This window comes from Alosa pseudoharengus, unplaced genomic scaffold (genome assembly GCF_046254945.1).
Source record: "Alosa pseudoharengus isolate Yale_2024_CS ecotype anadromous, Long Island Sound unplaced genomic scaffold, YU_APseudo_1.1 YU_APseudo_1.1_scf_20, whole genome shotgun sequence".
Taxonomy (NCBI): domain Eukaryota; kingdom Metazoa; phylum Chordata; class Actinopteri; order Clupeiformes; family Clupeidae; genus Alosa; species Alosa pseudoharengus.
The window spans coordinates 29121215-29143328 of NW_027468664.1; the positions used below are offsets into that span (position 1 = coordinate 29121215).

The window sequence follows — 22114 nt, forward strand, 5'->3', positions numbered from 1 at the left end:
CACACACACACACACACACACAGATTCTTAGGAAATGCTGTCATATGACATATATTAGGATGCTGATAAACACTAGCTCACTCTAACACACTCACACACACATACACACACACAACCTAAGGGTGGAATTTGTGATAACACTCCCACTCCATGACACTTGATTGAGCGATTGTCACTTGACTGCTAAAAACCCTGAAATATGTCTGCCCTGCATAAAACACTTGATGGTCTTTTTGGCCCCCACTATCGATTTCTAGGCACCTTACTCTAATCCTTGCCTAACCCTAGTGCCTTAAGAGCAGCGCTGCCTTGAAGTCGATGGTGGGGGGCCAAATAGGGCTAAATAGGGCTATATTGATGCCAAGGGGCATAGATATGGATGATACATGAGGCCACTTTTTGAGCAATGTTGCATGGGAATCACATAACGTGTGGTTAACCATAAATTATACGAAAGTTTTCAAGAAACTGATGGTTAAATGTCTCAGGAAACTTGAGGTAGGTGTGAGGGGGGGGGGCAACCTGCTCGTTACTCATCTTGCACTGGATTATCTTCCTGAATCTCAATATTCTGTTCACAACAAGTCTGAGCAAATTAAGTCAACACCAGTCAGAGGCTACATTCATTGTTATAATGTCATCACATCAATACATGTAAAACTATTCTCCCCTTCTAATTGATCTGGTTAGCCACAGTTGGTATGTTCCAATTAAGACACACAGCGTGTTCCATGGGGCAGCATCAGCATGACTTCTGCCCCTTTCTTGGAGATGTTTCACACACACACACACACATCGAGAGAGAGAAAGAGAGAGAGAGAGAGAGAAAGACACACACACACACACAGTGTATTTTTAAGTCAGCATACTCATGTGTCTGAGTCTGTCAGCTCTACCTCATGTTCTGCTGATGCCAACAGGAACAGAGAGATGTCAGAGGGTGATATGTGGTTTTAAAGGCTCCACAAATCAACTTTGACACACACACACACACACAATCTGTTATCTGTCTGAAGCAGATAAGAGTATTTTTTCTGCATGTTTTCCATTTCATATGTTAGAGATTCATTACAAAATGTGATGTTTTTAGGCAATAGGGCTGTGCTTACAGTATATGCATGCAGATGCATCCATGTGCATGCAATTGTATTAACTTCCACCGTCTGGTGAGGGAGAGTGTGTGTGTGTGGTGTGTGTGTGTGTGTGTGTGTGTGTGTGTACATGTGTGTGTGTGTGTGTGTGTGTGTACATTGTGTGTGTGTGTTTGTGGGTGTGTACATGTGTGTGTGTGTGTGTGTGTGTGTGTGTGTGTGTGTGTACATACTGGTTATGGAAATTATGAATGTGTGTGGATGTGGTTCGCATATATAATAGCTGAGCTCTGGGTGCAATCCAGCAGACTGCAGACATGACACTCAGGATTTGTCTCTGTGTGATCCTGCTGCTCAGCACAGCTACAGGTGAGATGCTGTGTGTGTGTGTGTGTGTGAGTGTGTGTGTGTGTGTGTGTGTGTGTGTGTGTGTGTGTGTGTGTGTGTGTGTGTGTTTACAGTAACAAACATCATTTTGGTTAGTGTTTTTGTCTTTTTAACTTGAATGTCAATTGTTTTGAAAAATGTCAGAGTGGAATGAAGTGTTCAAGCAGATGAGGCAAACTGTAATACGGTGTGTCTATAGATGTGTGTACTGTATGTGTGTATGTCTACAGATGTGTGTCCTAACAAAACATAAAAAGCAGATTCAAACCCTGGAAAGTTGAACTGTGATTTCAGAAAATGTGTACTGTATGTGTGGCATGTTTGGTGTGCCTCATAATAGCACTGTGAAATGGACACAAACACCAATTCAATTACTGCTGCTAGGTAACAAAAAAGTACTGATAAACCAAGTAAATGACAATATAGTTAATAGTTATGATAGCTTCATTCCAGCCTAAGCATGCCAAAGTGGCCTAAGTAGACAGTAATACACATTACAAGTATTACACAGTAGCCTGGGTACACCCCGACCATCACAATTGTGGGTCTGGAAAACGTTCATTGACTTACGACTTCCAGCATGGCCGTAACTAACAGTGAAAATTAAAATGAAATTGGTACATTAAACTCTTACCAAATCTTTTCAAAAGTGTAGCGATCTTGTAAACAAAGGTTTTAAGTGTAGTTGTTTACTCAATTCCAAAGAAATACACATCCATGCCGGATTAGTGATTGTATTTGCGTGCCCGTGTTTAAGGGACATTAGAAACAGGCCTTTTGGCCAGACGGACCTGCAGAGCAAATCCTAAATTTGACGAAAGTTTGTATGGGAATTCCCAGGCTAATTACACAGAGTGCACCCAAATGAATTTTATATTTGTTCAATTCCAAATTATTTCTGTCACTTTCGGCTCATATTCGGTATACCGGTGTATGGGTGTATTTGTGGAATGTGTATCAGAAATCACTGTGTGAAGTATTTGTGAAATAAATGTAAAATAAATGTAAAATACACATGAAATATGCATTAATATCACATAATATGAGCCTTTTGGCCGCTTATTAATTTTGAAAGGGTGAATGTCACAAAGGTACCCCGAGGGTAATGGAACTTTGCCAAATGGCTCATAATCATTAGTTCAAAACTGTGAACGTGTATTTAACAATTTACACGTATTCCATCATGAGTTGCCTTTAAAATATATGTATTTTGCACGTATATGTGTGTGTGTGTGTGTGTATGTATGTATGTTGTAGGCTTGCCACATCTCAACTCCCGGAGCTCTATAGTTGGGGGAGAAGATGCGGCCCCTGGAAAATGGCCCTGGATGGTGTACCTTCGTACCACTAATGGAACGGTGTGTGTGTGTGTGTGTGTGTGTGTGTGTATGTGTGTGAAAGAAAGGCAAAGAGAAAGAGAATGGCCAACTGTGTGTGTGTGTGTTTAGGAATGGGTACCAGTGTATGGGTATATGTGAGTGCATACAGTATCAGCTATAGTTATCCACCATTGAGTTATTTCTTGCACAATGGCTCAAAAACTTATTTTTGTTGCCAAAAACAAGAAAACTCCAAAGCACTATCTTTGTAATAGTTAAAAAGCCTGTATTAGCACGTCTTGGTCGTTTCAAACCTTAAAAACTCTGACATATTATGGCGTCAAGCCTTCATCTGGGAGACAAAAAGACTCCCTTGTTTTGGATATTCAGTGTTGTCCCATCCAAAGAGCAACTGTTTGAATATCTGTGTGTGTGTGTGTGTGTGTGTGTGTGTGTGTGTGTGTGTGCGCGTGTGCGTGTGTGTGTATGTGTGTGTGTGTGCTCTATCCTCAGAATTTCCAAATCTGTGGTGGTTCCCTTATCAACGCTCAATGGGTTTTGACTGCAGCCCACTGCGTCCACAACTTGTATGTTTTCTTTATTGTGTGTGTGTGCTGGAGGTTGGTGTTCTTAAGAGTTTCTGTGTTTAGATAATAATATATTTCTCCCTCTCTCTCTCAAACACACACACCCATGTACCCACTTACATACGAACACACACACACATACACAGTAAATTGGAAAAAGTGGTGGTGGGCCAGCTGAAGCTTCGTGAGCCCACTGGCTGGGAGTACCCCGTGCACCATGTCCTGATCCATCCCGGTTACCGTGGCAGAAATAATGGGGACTGGCACAATGACATCGCCCTGGTGCAGCTGAAGAAGCCTGTGGTCACCTCCAAACTTGTGAACCCCGTGGACCTGCCCATCCATCTAGACGTCTTCAACACCAGCTCCGAGTGCTGGGTCACCGGATGGGGCAACGTGGCTGAGGACAGTAAGTGTGTGTGTGTGTGTGTGTGTGTGTGTGTGTGTGTGTGTATTTGTGAGTAGTCATACATGTAGCTCATGCTTGGATATAGGCATACATGTACTGTAGCTCATGTTTACTTATGTTGCACAATGACAGGGTGGGGCAAAGTGGCTTACAACAGTGTGTGTGTGTGTGTGTCTATGTGTGTGTGTGTGTGTGTGTGTGTGTGTGTGTGTGTGTGTGTGACATAGTTCCATAGGTAATTGATTTGTAGAGCCTTTAAAACCACACATGACCATCGGACATCTGCCTCTCTTACTGTTAGCAACAGCAGAACATGATGAGCTGGTGTGTGTGTGGGTGTGTACCGGTATGTGCGTGTGTCTATATGTCTGTTTGTGTATGAATGCATGGTTGTACTCAATGTTGGTATGCCTATGTTGGTGTGTGGCTGTGTGTTTTATCTGTGTGTGTGACTCTGACTCTCTCTTTTCTTTGTGTGTCAGGCTTGTGCAAAATTCCAGAATTTAATTGAAACTGGCTCTTAAATTCCAATTCAATTCTTGAATTTCACTTGCATTTCAATTGAGGTAGCAAACAGGAAGCAGAATTGCAATTCGAATTGTGCACAACCCTGGTGTGTGTGTTTGACGACATGGTTGTACTCAATGTTGGTACAGTATGCCTATGTTGGTGTGTGAGTGTGTATGTTATCTGTGTATGTGACTGACTTTTTTCTGTCTTGCTTCTCTCTCTCTTTTAGCACCATTGGGAGGTAAGAAGACCCTGCAGCAGCTGAAGCTCCCCCTAGTGGACGACAATACCTGCAGGAAGGTGTACCCCAGTACCACTGATAAGCAGCTCTGTGCTGGATACATGCAGGGGGGCAAGGACTCATGCCAGGTGTGTGTGTGTGTGTGTGTGTACAGTACGTGTGACCATGACTATGTTCTAGTGAACATGTGTAATAACGAGGTGATTAAGACTTTACTTTGTGTTTTCTATGTATTTGCATCTGTTGCTAAACCATGTAACTACATGTTTGAGGTGTGTATGCAGGGGGAGTTCTAAATATGTTTTGTATGGGTGTGTGTGTCACACTTTCTGTGTTTGTAAATGTGTGATCCTCTCGGTATGTGTGTGTCTGTGTGTCTGTGTGTGTGTGTGTGTGTGTGTGTGTAGGGCGATTCTGGTGGCCCCCTGGTGTGTAAGTCGGGGAAGAAGTTTGTCCAGGTCGGGGTGGTGAGTTTTGGAGAAGGCTGTGCCCAGCGTGACTACCCTGGGGTGTACACACGTGTGATCAGTTACATAGAGTTCATCAAAGACGCCATCCGCAATTACAACTGAACCACAGCACCCTCTAGTGGTCACTCAGAGAGGAGAACTACACCTCCACCTTACATTTCTCTGTCCCTCTCTACTGATTCTCTTCCATCTCTCCCCTTGTTTATCTGATCAATAAAATCTTTAGCAGCATAAAATTGGTGTGTGTGTGTGTGTGTGTGTGTGTGTGTGTGTGTGTGTGTGTGTGTGTCAGGCGCGTAGCCACATTAGAGCCTGGGTGGGCCAGTGCCGCCCACACAATCAGAAATGCACAGCAGCATTGACTTGAAATTTAAGGAACACAAAAATTTCTGCTAAAATTGACCCGTATAAAATCCAACTCCGATTAAATTAAATGGCAAAAAATGCAATGATGAGCCCAGACACCCGAAATGACTTGCTGGAGGCTGCCGCCGCTCGGCTGTTGCCTAAAAAAAAAAGTCAGTTAAATGAAGCTAGCAAAACGTGAGCTTGTAGCTGTCTGCATTTGGTATATTCACCAGACCCATGGCTACACTGGACATGCAACTGTGTTCTGTTCCCAGAGTGTATGGCTATGATGTGCAGGAGTGTGAGGAGAAAGCTGGTCTGAGGGCAGATCTGGCATTCTGCCCATCCTCCAGTTTTGACCAATTTGATCAAAACATATTTTGATAACAAAAGTAAGTAAGTAAGTAAGTAACTTACTAAATTTATTTACTTACTTACTAACAATCAATGTTATTATCTTAATATTCTGGCAAGTTTAAAATATCATGACAGTGGGCCAGAAGTGGTGGTCCGATATCTAGAAGTTGTCTGGTCTCATTATCTGGGTCTTTGTTCACAATTTGGTCCCCTTCACTTTGAAAATATCTATATATAAATCTCTAAATATCTCCTGCGCCCCTGGTACTTTTTAAATATTTTTTGGAAATATTTATTTAACAGAACTGGCAATAAGATCGACAATACAGTCATGGTGTAACAGAATGGACTGTATTGTGGGTGGGTGCAATGACTGGGCCGGGACAATAGGGGAGCTGTAGCACTGAGCGACAGGAAGCGCCCGGTTTGAAATGATGGCTTCCCTTTAAAAACAGGAAGTTGGAGGTGCCGGGCCTCTTTGGTCTCCTTTGTGCAGGGGGTAAGGTTGGTGGCGTACAGGTTTAGTTTCTTTTGCGTGTCTGTGTGAGGTGTGCTAGATATTGAGTGTGTGTATGTGTTGAGACTGTTTAACTACCTGGTTAACTTACCTGATCTTCTGTAGCTGGGTTTCATTGATGGTTGCGTGGGTGCATGTGTGAATGCAGTTTCAACGTGCGATTGGTGTATGTTTGTGTATGTTTATTTAATGTGGTTTTGTTTGTCTCAGACAGGGTGGCCAACCTGTACTGGGAAACTGTGCGCCACCAATTACTTCAGCCAGCGGCCCCGCATAGATAGCAGTTTGGATCTGGTAACGTGTGTTGATTTTAGGCTTCTAGATGTAGTTTGTTAGATTTAATAAAGGGAATTTACTTGTAACTGTAAAACTATTTAATCTGTGTTTGATTACTAAGGTTTTAAGCTTGGTGCATTGCGGGCCACTGGCTGTAGTGAGGAGTGTAGTTGTTCACTACAGGCTTATTTGTAGTGATGGTTTTAACCCGATGAATTTGTAGTGCCTATTACCGTTCCACACTGATTTATTGTGTGTATTTGTAGTGGTTTACAGTATTGCTGTGTTCCCTGTGTGTGCATTGTTACCCTGTAGGTGAATAGCTACTCCTCCAACCTCCCTTTAGTCTCAATGTGTACGCTTTAATAAACCCTCTATTACCTGTTGAACTGTCTCATTGTTCTTCTTTGGCGTTAACAACTTACTGGTGTTTGAACCTGGTGTTACATCTTTGGCGTAGTCGGCAGGATCAGTGTTTTGAAGTTGTTACAATGGCGTGCAGTGCAGTCCTTTGTACATATACAACCATATACACACTACAAACAAAAACACATGGTTTTTTAAACCTTTCCTCAGCCCACTTCCCACTTCATGAGATGACACACTCCTAAATGTGCAACAACAAAAACATTACTGTAATGGATCCAATCTTGTTTCATTTTGATACGGTAGATAGTCTGCTTTAGAAATATCTCCCTGCATATATAAATAAACCTCTTTCCACAGATACCAATATTATAAAGGGAAACATAATGAATACTGGGATAGAATCTTCACAAAAAGATCCATGTGGATTCTTACAAGCCAGGGACTAGAAACGGTTCAAAGTACGAAATGGAAACAAACAATTTTTTGAATGAACATAAACAACAAAACAAAATTTCTCAGTGAAAACACTGTTTACAATTATAGATTACCAGTTAATAGCGGTATTTTTCTTTCCAATTAACCTTTCTTTAAATATTATTACATTCCATAGGCTTGGAAACACATAGTGTTCCCTAGACTCATAAGATACATTTAGTAAGAGTTTATGCAATGGTGTCTCCCCTGTATAATAGGCTAGGTCTACTATGAGTTGATAAAAGGGATTTTCATATCTAACACTATCTAACCGCCTTTTCAAAATATGTAGCCTAGGTTACTGGGGCATTGTGTTAAATAACATACCAGAGGCAACAAGAAAATATGTATAGGCCTACCAACTTACCAACAAAATAATACATCCAGATACTCTGAGGAGTCCTGCACAGCCTTCTTTTTCAGTGTTCCTGCATGGTTGCCCCTTGCAAGGTTTTCCATTCAGACAGTCCTTTGATGTGCCCTGACTGAATATTGACCTGACAAGTGCACAGCAGTGAGAATGTAAAGGACCTTTAAGGTCATTCTGCAGTGAAGGGGCAGTAGAGTTTTCGTGAGGCCTTTTAGCCAAACAGCTGGAGCCCATTGGGGGTAAGATGGGTTATCTGAGGGGCTGAAAGGTGAAATGCTGAACACAAACACACAAACAACAGCAGTTGGGGGTGGGGGGGTTACCCTTTGAGTCTTTTATGGACAGAAGATAAAGATAGGCTATTGATTTCTCCCACGCATACAGTAGCCTATAGGCTGGATAAGGAGAGGTGTAAAAAGCCTTTCGTGACATTTTCCTCCCGTTTTTTCGAACAGTGAATTTGTAGGCCTACAGGAATGGTTCTTGATGGACAAAAGCGAATTTCTCTGACATTTAGCTGTGGCAATCTTTTGCTGGGAAAACACAACTTCTATTGCAACCATGGGGCCATGAAGACCGTAGGCCTATAGGCCCACGACTCTGTGAGAACATGACAACTCTTCATAAGTAGGCCTATCTGTTTCCATGTCACTTAATAACTTTAATTACGAATACTAATGTGCTGCATGCATGGTTGATTTAACTTTGAAAAAAAATATTTTTAATTCTTCTGTAGGCCTATGTGAATTTTCTGTGAGGCAGGCCTATAACAGGCCTACTGGTCCATCATTAATTTGAAAGGCAAAGATGGGCTAACGTTATGTGAAGCAAGCATTATGGTCATAGAAGTTGAACAGGCTAAAAAAAAAAAAAACATCTATCATCGTGGATGGAATTTATTGAAGAGCAATAGCTACACCTACTGGATAGATGATGTGCAACAAGTCCTCAAGACCCACACGGCTCCCTCGTGAACGTTACTATGACAACTCAACGCTTCCCAACCCTCGTGTTTGTTATGTTTGGTTTGCACTGCAGCTAAGGTTAACTACTTAGCTTGCTAGCAAGCCATCATTCCTCTACGAAAATGGAGCCACTGCCTGCGTGCTACTATGGGAAGATTGACAAGAAAAACCCCGTAATATCAGCCTTTGACGGAGAAATAAAAGAGTTTAAGTCATGCATTAAACGTATAAGGGACTCTACAAAGTTTGACCAGAACACCTATGTGAGAGGGTGAGTTAACTAACGTTATATGGATGGAGGGTTGGCTAGATCTAGCTTTTTAGTGAACAGAATGATGCAATACTGGCCTACGATGTATTTTGATGATTTAGTCATCTTAGTTATGGAGTTGACAAGCACCACAGCATCATAAATGGCTTAAATACATATTCTTGGCGTCGTTAATCTACCTGCATATGTTTACACTGACAGGTCGAAGCTGCTTTTTGATATATGGAACAAGTATAAACCTCGACTCCCAACGTCTTATTATGACCAACACGTTCTGCAAATTGCCGATTTTCTATTCTCCAACAAGGTATTTTCTACAAGCTAACTTCAAAGTGTCAACAACCATATGTTGAGTTTCTCACTAAATGATTAGCAGCTAACGAGATAATAATCCGCTGTTCAGCTTTACCACCTTGCACAGTGGCAGGGCTACGGACGCTACCTGTGTGAGCACGGTGACATGACCATAGACGGTATCAAAGATGTTGACCACTTCAAGTGCACCTTATTCCCTGAAGGCTTCAATACCAACCAAGCTAAGCTTACTGTAAGGCCTACCGCTTTAGAACTATTTATAATAAGTTCTACAGACTCTCTCTCTCTCTCTCTCTCTCTCTCACACACACACACACACACACACACACACAGGGTGTAGTGGTAAAATAAAGGTGGGTAAACTATGAATTATGTGATTACGGTAAGGTGGACTGCGCCATATGTATCGGATTTTTAAAAAAGGCATTCAGAACATGTTTGATGACGGGGGAGGGTTTTGTCCAATGTTTGTAACAATACCAATCATATTAAATGGTTCCTAGAGTGCTGATGAGTTGCGAATGTGGATAAAACAGTGTGATTTTTAAATGTTAAAGTTGCAATTGGTGAATAAACTCTTTTGAAAGGTGGATAAACTCTATTAAAAGGCGGATAAACTCTATTTCTGAAATTTCAAAGGTGGGTAAACTGTGTTTACTTCCGTTTAGCCTCCACTACATCCCTGCACACACACACACACACACACACACACACACACACACACATACACACCTGTTGGGTGGACACATGTGAATGAGATAAATTTTTTGGACTGCTGTTAAATTATGTCTACCAATTTGTTTTATATTTACCTAAACAACAACAGTGTCTCATTCAGTAGTACATCATGCTAAAGAGAACTGGAGTGTTGCCGTACCACCAGCTGACCATGTTGTTGCTCCGCCATCTGTCTGCCTCAGTTCCAAGCACTACAGGGCCAGTGTCTGTGCACGTTCTACCTGGAGAGAGACCGAGGCAGAGAACCAAGTCTGGACTCCGTCCAGAAGCTACTCAGCCTGCTGGGATTCCTGCGCATAATGATGCAAGCTGTGCTGCCCCAGGAGAACCTCTGCTGGCTTATTTACAATGGTGTTGTATAATTTGGATCTTATTTATTCATTTACTTATTTATTTACATATGTGCCCATGATAGAAATTATAATGTAGTGTGTAAATATAATTTAAAGTGTAAAACATGATGTGTATTGTGTAAAACATGTGTAAGTCCAAAAACACTTTATACACGTTTCATTTTCTTGTCATTCAAATCAGCAGTAAAATGAACAATGAAAATAGACTACACTTGGGGAATAGGAATTGGCTGTCTTTTCCTCTGAGTGGTAGGCCAATCGACAGGTCTTCATTTCAATCAGACTAAAGTGCCCTCTGATAAGGATCTCAACTATATAAATTTGTTATGTGACATGCGTTCTTGTAAGGTTGAAATGAGAATAGTCAGCCTCATTAACCCTGTGCTGACACTTCAATGCATCATAAGGTTGAGACACACCATGAAATAAGAAAACACAACAGTGTGTACTTAGTCTGGCAGCCTGTTTTGTACATGTCAATCGTCATAATGTGTTCTTTCTGTTTGCCTTCAGGATCCCTATATATATATGACATATGCAGATACCTTATGTCAGTGAGCCGATCTTCACAGGTAATTTGTGTGTGTTTGTGCGTGTGTGTCCTGATTTTGTGTGTCCTTCACAGGTAATTTGTGTGTGTTTGTGTGTGCATGTGTGTGTGTGTGTGTGTGTCTTGATTGATGTGTTGTATGCTCTATTGATGTATTTGTATGCGTGTGCCTGTAACACATTTCCTTCTCTGCCTCTCTGTCTTTTTTCTGTCCCACTCTCTTTTTCTCTCTCTGATCTCTTTGTCCCCCCCCCCCCCCCCACACACACACACACCCTCCCAGGCTTTGGAGTTCCTGCTGTGGGCGTGTGTGTGTCTGGAGACCTCCATTCCGCTGCTGTCTCCCCGCTTCCTGGCCTGGAGGACCACGCTCTACTGTGCTGTGTGCCAGTGCTACTACGAGGGCCAGGCAGGCGTCCACGCAGAGGTTGGTCACTGACTGATTCACACACCACCCCACTAATGAAAGGAGACTTCTCATTTACATTCAAATGGGCACAGAATCGGATAAGACGTCTCCTTTTTTTCATTATTACAGTATTTGGTTGGAAGGGAAATGTTGACTCCATTTTCATTCATTTCAAACATTGATTGAGTAAAAAATTAAAATGGGCTTTTGTGCATGTGTGGGAGCTATTAAAAGTAACTCAGGGAAATGACTTCCTAATTGGTGTTTGATTGGAAATAGCAGAGGACATTTCTTCTATGAATAGTTAAATAATCTCACATAAAAAGGAATTTTGGTTTATTGTGGCCTTTGGGCTACAGCACTGTGTGTGTGTGTGTGTGTGTGTGTGTGTGTGTGTGTGTGTGTGTGTGTGTGTGTGTGTGTGTGTGTGTGTGTGTGTGTGTGTGTGTGTGTGTGTGTGTGTGTGTGTGTGTGTGTGTGTGTGTGTGTGTGTGTGTGCATATGTGAGTGTGTGTCTGTGTGGTGTGTGTGTGTGTGTGTGTGTGTGCGTATGAAGTGAACAGTGTAGCTTCATGTTGTCCTCCTGTCCTGTAGGTTTTTGCAAGACGTGCTCTGGGCAAGGTCAGTGAGCTGGCCAATCTGGAGCATCCTGATCATTCCCCTCTCAGCAAAGAGGACCAGAAGGCCTTTAAAGAGGCCACTATTAAGGTACTGATGAGTAAGAGAAGAAGTGATTGGATGAATAGGATGAATGAATGAAAATGAAAATGAGTAAATAAATGAACGGACAGACAGATGAATGAATGAATGAATGAATGAATGAATGAATGAATGAATGAATGGATGGATGGATGGATGAATGGATGAATGAATGAATGGATGGATGAACGGACGGAAGGATGGACGGACAGATGAATGAATACATGAACCCATGGATGGAATGAATGAATTAATTAATTAATTAATGAGTAAGTAAAAAAAGAGTAGTGGAGTGAGTATGAGTGAATAAGTAAGCGAGACTGTGAGAGAATTGCTTATAGAGATTAAAATAAAACAGAGCGGTAGGCGGCTATTTATGAGCACTTTTTAAAATCCTCTCCTCGTTATTGTTTCCTTGCTGTTGCTGTGTTGCAGCTGGCCGTCATGGTGTTTAAAAGGAGTGTATACGAACCTCGGAGGAAACCCAAAAACTCGTTCAGACCCAAAACCAAGAACTGCCTCAAGGATGCTTCAAGTGTACGTATGCTCTGCTCACAACACACATGCACACACATGTATGTGCCGCTGGGGTGGTGGTAGCGCAGTGGCTAACGAGCTGGGCTAGCATGCAGTAGCCTGAAAAGTTGTGAGTTCACTTCCCGGCTTCCACCGTTGTGCCCTTGAGCAAGGCACTTAACCCCAAGTTGTTCCAGGGACAATGTAATATAATTGTAATATAATTGACGTAAATCACTTTGGATTAAAAGTGTCTGCTAAATGAATAAAAGTAAATGTATTCTGTATCCATGCACACATGTATGTAGTATTAACCAAATAGCGATTTTTTTTTTACTTTACCTGTGCCCCTAAGACTAGCGTTATAAAGTAATTAGCGGTTTCCGATAAAACTGCTTGAACTACAACTCCCAGAGAACTCGGTACACATGTTATTAACCCCTAGGTTCATTTAGCGCCAGAATTGTTCTTTGTCCCCAAAGGTCTCCTTTGTATTGTAGCTTGAATATTATTCCTAATTTTTGTAAGTCAGTTTAGATAAAAAGCGTCTAAGATGATGCTAGTGTACTGTAGCATCCGATGACAGTTTTGCATACAATTTGGTACACAGCATTATTTCTATTATTTGTTTTGCCACAGTACCATAGTGCATATTTTTTACACTTTTTGTAAGCTTTTGGTATACAGAACCAGTGTACAGTTCATACAGTTTTCATACAGAAATGTAACGATGCATGATTTTAGCATCATTAGCCATTGCTGGAGGCATAACCGTGGTGTTTTCTCTTTATCTCATCCCCCATCTCTCTCTCCATATCTCTTCTATCTTATATCCATCCATATATTTTCTATCCATATATTTTCTCTCTCTCTCTCTCCTGACCGCTCTTTCTCTCTCTCTCTCTCTCTACATCGCTCTTTCTCTCTACATCTCTTCTCTCTTCCCATCTCTCTTTCTCTCTCCCCCATCTCCTCTCTCTCTCTCCCATCCCCTCTCCAGATGCCATGGCCCCGTAACCACACAGAGCGAATCCTATTGGAGCTGTTTGAGGGCAATGCGGTCCAGTTCCTGGCTGTGCTGGAGGCTCTGTGGGACAGCACTCGGCGCCCCCTACAGACTGGAGGTCCAGATGAGTCCGACATCATGGACGTGGCGCTGGAGCTCATGTCTGCTGGCGTCAGCCTCCTCTCAGGTACGCCCTCCTCAACCCCGCGGTTCTTGCACACTGCCCCAACAAACTAGCCTGTGGTGTGTTGAAATTCTTGTTCCTGTTGTACACACTATATGTGTAGGAGTTGTGTGTCATACATGTGTGTGTGTGTGTGTGTGTGTGTGTGTGTGTGTGTGTGTGTGTGTGTGTGTGTGTGTGTGTGTGTGTGTGTTTCTTCACAGGTGTGGGAGGTTCCACAGAACTGCAGAGGAATCACTGTCTTCCTGTTTGTCTGAACGGTGTCTCTACCGACTGCAGTCTTCTAGATGTGGCCATAGCTGGTAGATAGCATATCCATGATATTAACAGATCCCCTCTTCACATGCCATTTTATTTCTGGGTTCTCACTCACTTACTCAGTTACGACTGAATTTGATTTTGTTAACCAGGAGGAACCATGATTTCAATGGATGCTGCTGTGAAGTTTGTGAAGTTGCTCTTTCGCTATGAGCAGTGGGACATGTTCAAGCACCTCGCCAGCAACCTCCAGACTGTATTGGCAGTAAGTCATTCATGGAGAAAAGTTCAAATGTGGGTCACTGAGATAGACTAAGCCTCTTGTCTGCAGTCTAGTGCCCAGTGGCAGCACATTGGGCTCCCAATGCAGGGTATTCCGAGGGACCTATTTTGGACCTTTTCATGTCACTAGAAAAAAAAAGTTTTTTTTTAACCTGTCATAAAACGAAGAAGAAAATGACAATGGACACACTTGCTGTCACCACGGCACTATTATAACTCGTAGAGGAAGAGCAAAGTATTTCTCGGATCTCTGATGGTGCCCATTTCCCTAATAAGGGGCAGAAAGTATTGATAATCCAGTCCGCCCATCTGTCTGCATGAGCGTGTCCGCTCACAAAACGTAAAAAGTACGGGCCAGATTTACTTCAGATTTTCATACAAGGTAAAGGGGTCATCATGTCATCTACACGATAATGCGCTATAAAAATAAAAGTGATTTGACTTGACTTGATTATTTGCATCAGGGTCAAGAGGTGCTGTTCCTTTACTGACCAATGAGGGCTTAGAGTCTGACGTTACCAGGCTGCTCTTGTTAATAACATTCTGTGATTTGGGGTGGGGGTGCAACCCTTTAAATCTATATGCATGTCCATTTATCAGAACTGTACACACACACACACATGCACACACACGTGTGGGTCCAAAGGTCTGGTAACCCTCTCCAATTACATGTAAAAAAGCTCCAAAAAATATGTTACATTTAAAATATGTTAATATGCCATGTCTTGTGTTGTGCATCATCAGAGCCAGGAGGGCCCAGAGATGCGAAGGGCTGAGGAGGAGCTGAATCTCCTGACCGCTGTGGATCATATGCTGGCCGCTCAGAGGAACAAGTACCTGCCTAAAGAAAGCGGGTTGGACGACACACCAGGTGACAATGCACACTCACACTCATTTGCCCTCCTTTGAAAGGTTGTATCAGCAATGGCGGGGTAACGTCACTTCTGTTGACGTTCAAACAAAACAGAGAGCTAGCTCGCTACTCCCTCCACCTCCCTCCCGTATAATTGAAACTCTCCTAAATGCGCATCTCATCGGTTATTGGTTGGAACACTTTTATTTTGCATTTGAGTGGTTGGCAACACTTGTTGGTAGCAATTGTTTTTGTGTCCAGATCTCAGAGCCTAGGCTACCTACAGAGACGTGTTTTTTGACGGCCTGCTTATGGGGCGGGCAGCTAGTGGATCGTTAGGAAAGATTAGATGAATGTGATCATTTATGTTTGGGCCTTTTTTGGGCCTGCAATCGCTGATACAACCTTGATGAGCTAAGTGCAAAATATAAAGTCTAGCTAAAGCTCATTAAATAACTACCAAAAATCTACATGTGTGGTTGTATGTGTGTGTGTGTGTGTGTGTGTGTGTGTGTGTGCATGCGCGTGCGACTGTGCGTGTGTGTGTGTGTGTGTGTTTGTTACTCCTTTAGAGAAAGACAGACTGCTCGGAACAATGGGGATGTCCCAGGAGCTCATGGACCTGTTTGAGGCCCTGCACGCCTCTGTGTGTGAATCCACAAAGGTCTGTGAGCTTCCTACATGACTTTCCCTTGTCCTCCTGAATTACAGTTCTCTCTGTTACTGTACGTACACACCACCGCCGACTTCAGCTGCAAAAGAAGCTCTGGCCGCCCTGTCAAGGACGCTTCTCAAAAAGTACGGGGAAGCTTTTGGCGCTTTAGCCGCTCTGACGTGGCATCATTCTATGTTGCTGGTCGTTTGCCATTGAACCGCGTCACAGCTCATTAGCATAAAGTTGACCAACTTTCCGCTTGACGCTCTGGTCGCTCAACACGCTCAAAATGCGACGAAAACGGATTTGCCGCCTCTTGCAGCTGAGAGAAGCTGGCTTCCATTGAAAATGAATGACTTCCTGTAACTTTGAAGCTCTAGTCGGCGAAGGTGTGTACGTACAGTTATACAGCTGAGCTTCTGCTTGGATCTGTGCTAGCTAACTGTGGTGCCAGCACACTCAGCAGGGGAGTTTTGAACAGTCATCTTTGAGGCAGTCATGGCCTACTGGTTAGGGCTTCGGGCTTGTAATCGAAGGGTTGCCGGTTCAATCCCCGACATTTGGGAATTGCTGAAGTGCCCTTGAGCAAGGCACCTAACCCCTCACTGCTCCCCGAGCGCCGCTGTAGCAAGGCAGCTCACTGCTCCGGGTTAGTGTGTGCTTCACCTCACTGTGTGCTCTGTGTGTTCACTAATTCATGGATGGGATAAAGGCAGAGACCAAATTCCTTGTATACACAAGCTGATTTATAATTTTATAATTTATAACAATTTAAATTTCTAAAATTCCATGTTGAATTCAACAAACCCAGATATTCTATGAGAAGGGTATGTATCCTCTTACTCTGGGGTAGACAGCAAATAAGCTTGTTTCCCAAAAAGTTGGCATGTCCCTTTAAAGGTGCGATTTGTAGGATTGTTACCGAACGTTCTGTAGGCCAAAATCAAAACACTGGTGAACGTTCTCAAGACTACCAGACGCGAGCCTCTTCTGGGTTGCCAGATATAATGAAGACTTAGCTAACGTTAGTTGACCTGCAGCTGCTTTAAAGGGACACCAGGCAACCCTGATGCTTTTTCTCCACGAAACCCCCCCTCGCTCGGTCTGAAGCTCTTTTCCTTTTCTTTGCGTCTTCCGTCAAGGGTTTTCTCTGCCATTATACACACGTTTGCAACAATCTCTAGCGTTTCGTTAGCCTGCCTCTGTGCTGTAAACTGATCCTGCTTCGGTCGGCGGGTAGGATACACCGAACTTGCAAGTGGGATACCCAAATAGGAGAACACGCTAGCCCATTATTAATACGCTATTCTAGAATTAATCGTTCAATACATTAACGAAAATTCCAAGAGATTCCGCCCCGTAACTCTTTTTTTTTCATGGGTTTTACGGGTTAGAGTAATGTTGTCAAATAAGCCATTACTTCAATTCATCCTGTGTCCTTACTCTCTGACAACATATGGTGATCATTTTTGGAATGGTTACAGTTTATTTTCCATTATTTCCTACATACTGGACCTTTAATAGTTAATAGTTGATGAAACCCCCAGTCCCTGACTGTATGAATGTGCAGGATGTTATACCTGATGGTGACCTGGTGATGGACCTGATTCTCCTGCTGTGGAACAAATGCAAGCTGGCCTTCCAGAGAGCTCAGGTTCGACACTGGGACCCGTCATGCTACCTGGGCAAGATGGACAGCCAGGAGAAGGTGATTGTGATTGTCATGATGGTGATGTGTGTGTGTGTGTGTGTGTGTGTGTGTGTGTGTGTGTGTGTGTGTGTGTGTGTGTGTGTGTGTGTGTGTGTGTGTGTGTGTGTCATATAGTGCCATAGCCTTGTAGTACCAGACCACTGATCATTGTTAGGGAAACCTGGCAAAAGGCTTACATAACAAAAAAGCAATACATAACAACTGGCCGGGCCCTCAGGCAGTTTCCTTCTCTATATGTGTCACTTACTGTAGGTGTATGTGTGTGTGTGTGTGTGTGTAGTGGGTGAAGGCTCTGTTCCTGCTGAATGACGTGGCGGAGGCGTTTAATCTGGCGTTGACGGACCCAGTGGTGGTGGCGGAGATGACCCTGCGTCTGGCCCTGGTGCTGGAGAGCAGCGCTGAGAACGCGCTCAACACCGGCAGACCCGCAGGTCTGGGGAACTCACTCAGCTGTCTCTCTCTCTGTCTCTCTCTCTCTCTGTCTGTCTCTCTCTTTCTCTCTCTTTCTCTCTCTATCTCTCTTTCTCTTCCTCTCCCTCCATCTCTCCTTCTCTTTTTTCTTTTCTTTTTCCTCTGTCATTCTCTCTCTGTCTTTATTCCCCTTCCCTCTCTCTCTCTCTCTCTCTCTCTGGGTTTACAGTTGTTAAACTTATGTTAATTACCATCAGTGTAAATTTCACCGGACTTCACCGGATGTTGCTGAATGTATGAATGGATGAATATTGTTGTATGGATGCATAGATTAATGTTGCTGAATGAATGAATGAATGAATGAATGGATGAATGTGTAAATGCTCTCTGTCTGTGTAGTCACCCCCGAGGACACCATTGTGGAATCTACACCTGTGGAAAAACCCACCCCCTTTTTCTCACCTGTTAAGGTATGCCCTTCATAAGCTGGAAGCCACATTCAACTGTTAAGGTATGCCCATCATCAAGTGTAAGCCACATCACTAGACATTCACCTGTTAAGGTATGCCCATCATCAGGTGTAAGCCACAGTTCATTCATTCCCTTACTCTCCACCTCATGCTGGCGTGTGGTGAGCGTTCTGGCGCATAATGGCTGCCGTGCATCACCCATGTGGGTGCTACACATTGATGGTGGTTATTGAGGTTCCCCCTTCATTGCATAGCACTTTGAGTAACTTGATAAAGTGCTATATAAATGCAAGTTGTTGTTTTTATTATAAGTCCACACAGCTTGACAAGTGTGATCTGAGTTAAAAATAGGATCCTACGTACAGTGTTCCTGCCTATCTGCACGACTCGAGGCACGTCTGTTAAGGTCTTATTCTAACTTCATCTAAATTAGATGTTTTCTCAGTCGCTTTGATGCGTTGCTCGAATCATCATTAACGTTTGCATACAACAGTTAGTGCAATTCTTGAAACAACTTCTGTGTGTAGTTTCCAGCTGAACAGCAGCTTCAGTTGTTGTATGATATCCTGGAGAGAGGCTTGGAGGCAGTCTGTGACGGAAACACCAGGCAACTCCCCTGCGACGGCTCATCTGTCTGTGACATGGCCTTCATGCAGGTATCATATTCATAACCCTCTGCAGATCTCTGTGTGTGTGTGTGTGTGTGTGTGTGTGTGTGTGTGCGTGCGTGGTCTTTGGTCTAAAACACCAAAAACGCCAACGAAAATGTCTTTGTGAATGTGAACAGTTTTTTTGAACGGACTGTATATTATATAACCATGAATTGTTTCCTATGTCTCTGCGACTTTGTATAAGATGCAGTACTCACTCACTTTGACATAGATTAGCACTGACATAGGTAGATAGATAGATAGACAGATAGAACTCTTGTTTTTTTCCCCTCCATCTTATCCTCCATCTTGTGTCTGCTGGTGTCGCTAGCGGTTTGGCCGCTCTGCCAGGGGCTCACCAGCGGGGGACGAGGCTGAGGAGACCAAGAGCCCCGTGTTTACCCTTGCGTCCGACCTGCACGTGGAGCTGCTGGCCTTTCTGCACCGCGCCGCCCTCAAGCTCACCTTCCACAACAACATGCCAGGTAAGGAGGTGGACATCAAATGGTAAATGGACCGCATTTATATACTGTAATTTCCTTCATATTAGCTGCATTGTGTACAAGCTGCAGGACAGTGTTTCATGCACATTAAAAGAAACAAAACCATATTAATACCATATTAACTGCCCCTGTGTATTATACTTATACTTAATGCCATACTTCTTCTGAGGATTATTTTAGATAAGCCTGGCTCTCAGAGGAGAAACGTGAACCTGTGAATAAAACTAAATTTTCCTCTCTCAAGCTTGGGCGGAAAAAAAACCTCTTTAATGTCTGGCCCCGTTTCCGAAGCGACCCAGAGCACACCTCAGGGGATATTCTGGGATGGGCTAGATGTATGAAATAGGGCACAGACTACCCGGCTGACTTGATTTCCCGATTAAAGAATTCCCACTCTGCTCGTCCACTTCACTTTAATTAGAGAGAGAAGTGGAGCGGAGAAAGGGAAAAGTCACTTGATGTCAGACAGTGTTAATTGGAAGAGTGCTCTCTCAGTGTGCAGGGTCAAGATGTTGCTCCTCGTAAGGCTACAGAAGCTGACATCTACTCAAGTACTGTATGTCATATACAGTATATTTATATATTTTACGTATGTATTTATAGCATTTTTATCTTTCCTACCATTATTTTACTCCCACGAAGTGGCTCATTTAGTTGTTCATAGTGGTTCATAGAGATGAATGCTGAGCGAATGGAGGTAGTTGCCATTGATTGAGCTCGTTCCCAGGCCCAGTCTCCGTCCCAATGTGTTGTTGTTACTATTTTTTATTTGAATATTACCGGTGTGTTATTCTTTGCCTCATGTAGAGACTGTTATTGTGGAGAAGATTGGTAAGAGCAAGGTGTCCAGAGCACTGTACCTGATGCAGAAGGCCTTGCTGCAGCACAGGACCAACCAAAGATGCACAAAGAAACTTCTGGAGGTAAGCCTTACACAGCACTGTTCAAAAGATTCACTAGAGCTTTTAATGGTAACCCCCATGTTTACAACATCACCATGACCAAGACAACATCTTACTTACTTACATCAGCTTACTTCACAATAAGAGCTTCACCTCACTGTTTCCAAGGCAACATGTGACACGAACATAGAGTGCTCCAGCAAATAGATACAACACAAAACAATACATATATACTGTAAAAGTGTATGTCACATTCACAGAGTCATATTCCAGGAAACATATATCAGCATATACATGTATAACATATACAGTATAGATAAACATACATAGCCCATGGGTCTTCATGTCATGTCAATCTTAATGTGCAGTAATGTATCTTAATGTGCAATCTTAAAGAACCACCGTGCAGGATGCCAAACTTTATCAGGTGCTTATCTCACAGTTGTTGTTTTTTTACACTCTGTGTTTTATGACTTATGATTCATGACATTTTGTGTTGTATTTTATGTATGGTAACCTATGTATTTTGTTATGTATATATAATTTTTATATTTTCCTTTTTAATATTTTTATTTGTCCCTCATGCTTTTATTCATTATTATCTGCTGTTCTCTGTTATGGGATCATGCAAAGCATTGGGTTGCCTTGTGTATGAAATGCGCTATTCTAATAAATGTTCCTTGTCTTGTCTTGCCTTGCCTTGCCTTGCCTTTTCAGGAAGCCTTGTCCCTGGTGGAGAAGGCTGAGGTGGAGGAGAGGAGGCTCTATCTCACCTGTGCTGCAGGGAGGAAGAGGCAGGACGCAGAGGAAGGCTGCAGGGTCCCCCCGCCCCCCGTGCTTCTGTCCCGCACCAACCACACCATGATCTTTAAACTAGCACCCTTCAGCCTGGAGAAACAGGTGCCCTCTCATCGCACTCACTGTAATGTTCCTCATGTGGACAATGAACACAGTTTATTATTTTTAATACATTTTATTTTTACCACTAATGCTCTTGGATGTACAGATTACTATGCTATGCCATACTATACTACATGACATAATGTATAGTGTAGCACATGCTGTATGTACAAATGTAGATTACAAAGCATATTTTGTGAAAACTGTAGCTTTTACTGTAACTGCAAATATTATTCCCCAAAATATTCTTCATGATGTATGAATTAATGTATGGCTGTTTGTCTATTGGGTTTCTCATTATTTCTGTAATGTTTTGTAAATGAAGAAGTGATTATTTTCTCTTTCCCTTGCATGAACCCATAAGTATAATTCATTTCTAATTCATCTAAATCATAATTGTGCATATAACATATTAAAGCATGCTAAATTAACTGCTAGAGCACTGGACTTTGGCTCTAAAGGATGTTCTAAAGCACTGGGGCTTTGGTTCTAAATGATGTTCTAGACTAGAGCACTGGGGCTTTGGTTCTAAATGATGTTCTACAGCACTGGGGCTTTGTTTCTATTACTAATTATGTTCTACTGCTGGGGCTTTGTCTCTTCCTTACCCTCTGTGATTTCTCCTTGCTGCAGGTCTGCTGGTACCAGATTCTGGGCCGAGAGGCTGATGGCATCAACCTGAAAGTCAGATTGGGAGACTTCCACCTGCTGGGCACAGGTGTTATGGTGAGTCCAGTCACTCGGGAATGGTTGTCATTACTCTAGAGTTGCTGAAATACTTGTTTAAA

At 42.8% G+C, this 22114-nt stretch overlaps 2 protein-coding genes across 2 annotated transcripts in view; both read left to right on the plus strand.

Annotated features, from left to right (window-relative positions):
* The first annotated feature begins 1355 nt into the window (after nt 1-1355).
* LOC143136355 (serine protease 27-like) lies at nt 1356-5250 on the plus strand. The gene is made up of 6 exons (XM_076297032.1): nt 1356-1460; nt 2736-2836; nt 3311-3384; nt 3531-3793; nt 4533-4672; nt 4952-5250. The coding sequence occupies exons 1-6, from the start codon at nt 1409-1411 to the stop codon at nt 5114-5116; spliced, it is 795 nt and encodes a 264-aa protein (XP_076153147.1). The 5' UTR covers nt 1356-1408; the 3' UTR covers nt 5117-5250.
* Nucleotides 5251-8812: 3562 nt separating this feature from the next.
* The window catches only part of cfap54 (cilia and flagella associated 54), a 56184-nt gene continuing 42882 nt past the window's right edge, over nt 8813-22114 (plus strand). The window contains 20 exon segments of the mRNA XM_076297215.1: nt 8813-8961; nt 9163-9268; nt 9365-9508; nt 10197-10365; nt 10881-10939; nt 11201-11344; nt 11921-12034; nt 12461-12562; nt 13542-13734; nt 13935-14033; nt 14142-14254; nt 15016-15142; nt 15697-15788; nt 17350-17487; nt 17771-17921; nt 18301-18371; nt 19353-19506; nt 20332-20447; nt 21144-21326; nt 21960-22052. Coding sequence (XP_076153330.1) covers nt 8813-8961; nt 9163-9268; nt 9365-9508; nt 10197-10365; nt 10881-10939; nt 11201-11344; nt 11921-12034; nt 12461-12562; nt 13542-13734; nt 13935-14033; nt 14142-14254; nt 15016-15142; nt 15697-15788; nt 17350-17487; nt 17771-17921; nt 18301-18371; nt 19353-19506; nt 20332-20447; nt 21144-21326; nt 21960-22052 — 2517 coding nt within the window.

Coding starts and splice junctions, on each gene's coding strand:
- LOC143136355 (XM_076297032.1), top strand. CDS start 1,409: ATGACACTCAGGATTTGTCTCTGTGTGATCCTGCTGCTCAGCACAGCT. Junction 3,385..3,530: donor GCCCACTGCGTCCACAACTT/GTATGTTTTCTT, acceptor ACACATACACAG/TAAATTGGAAAAAGTGGTGG. Junction 3,794..4,532: donor GGGCAACGTGGCTGAGGACA/GTAAGTGTGTGT, acceptor TCTCTCTTTTAG/CACCATTGGGAGGTAAGAAG.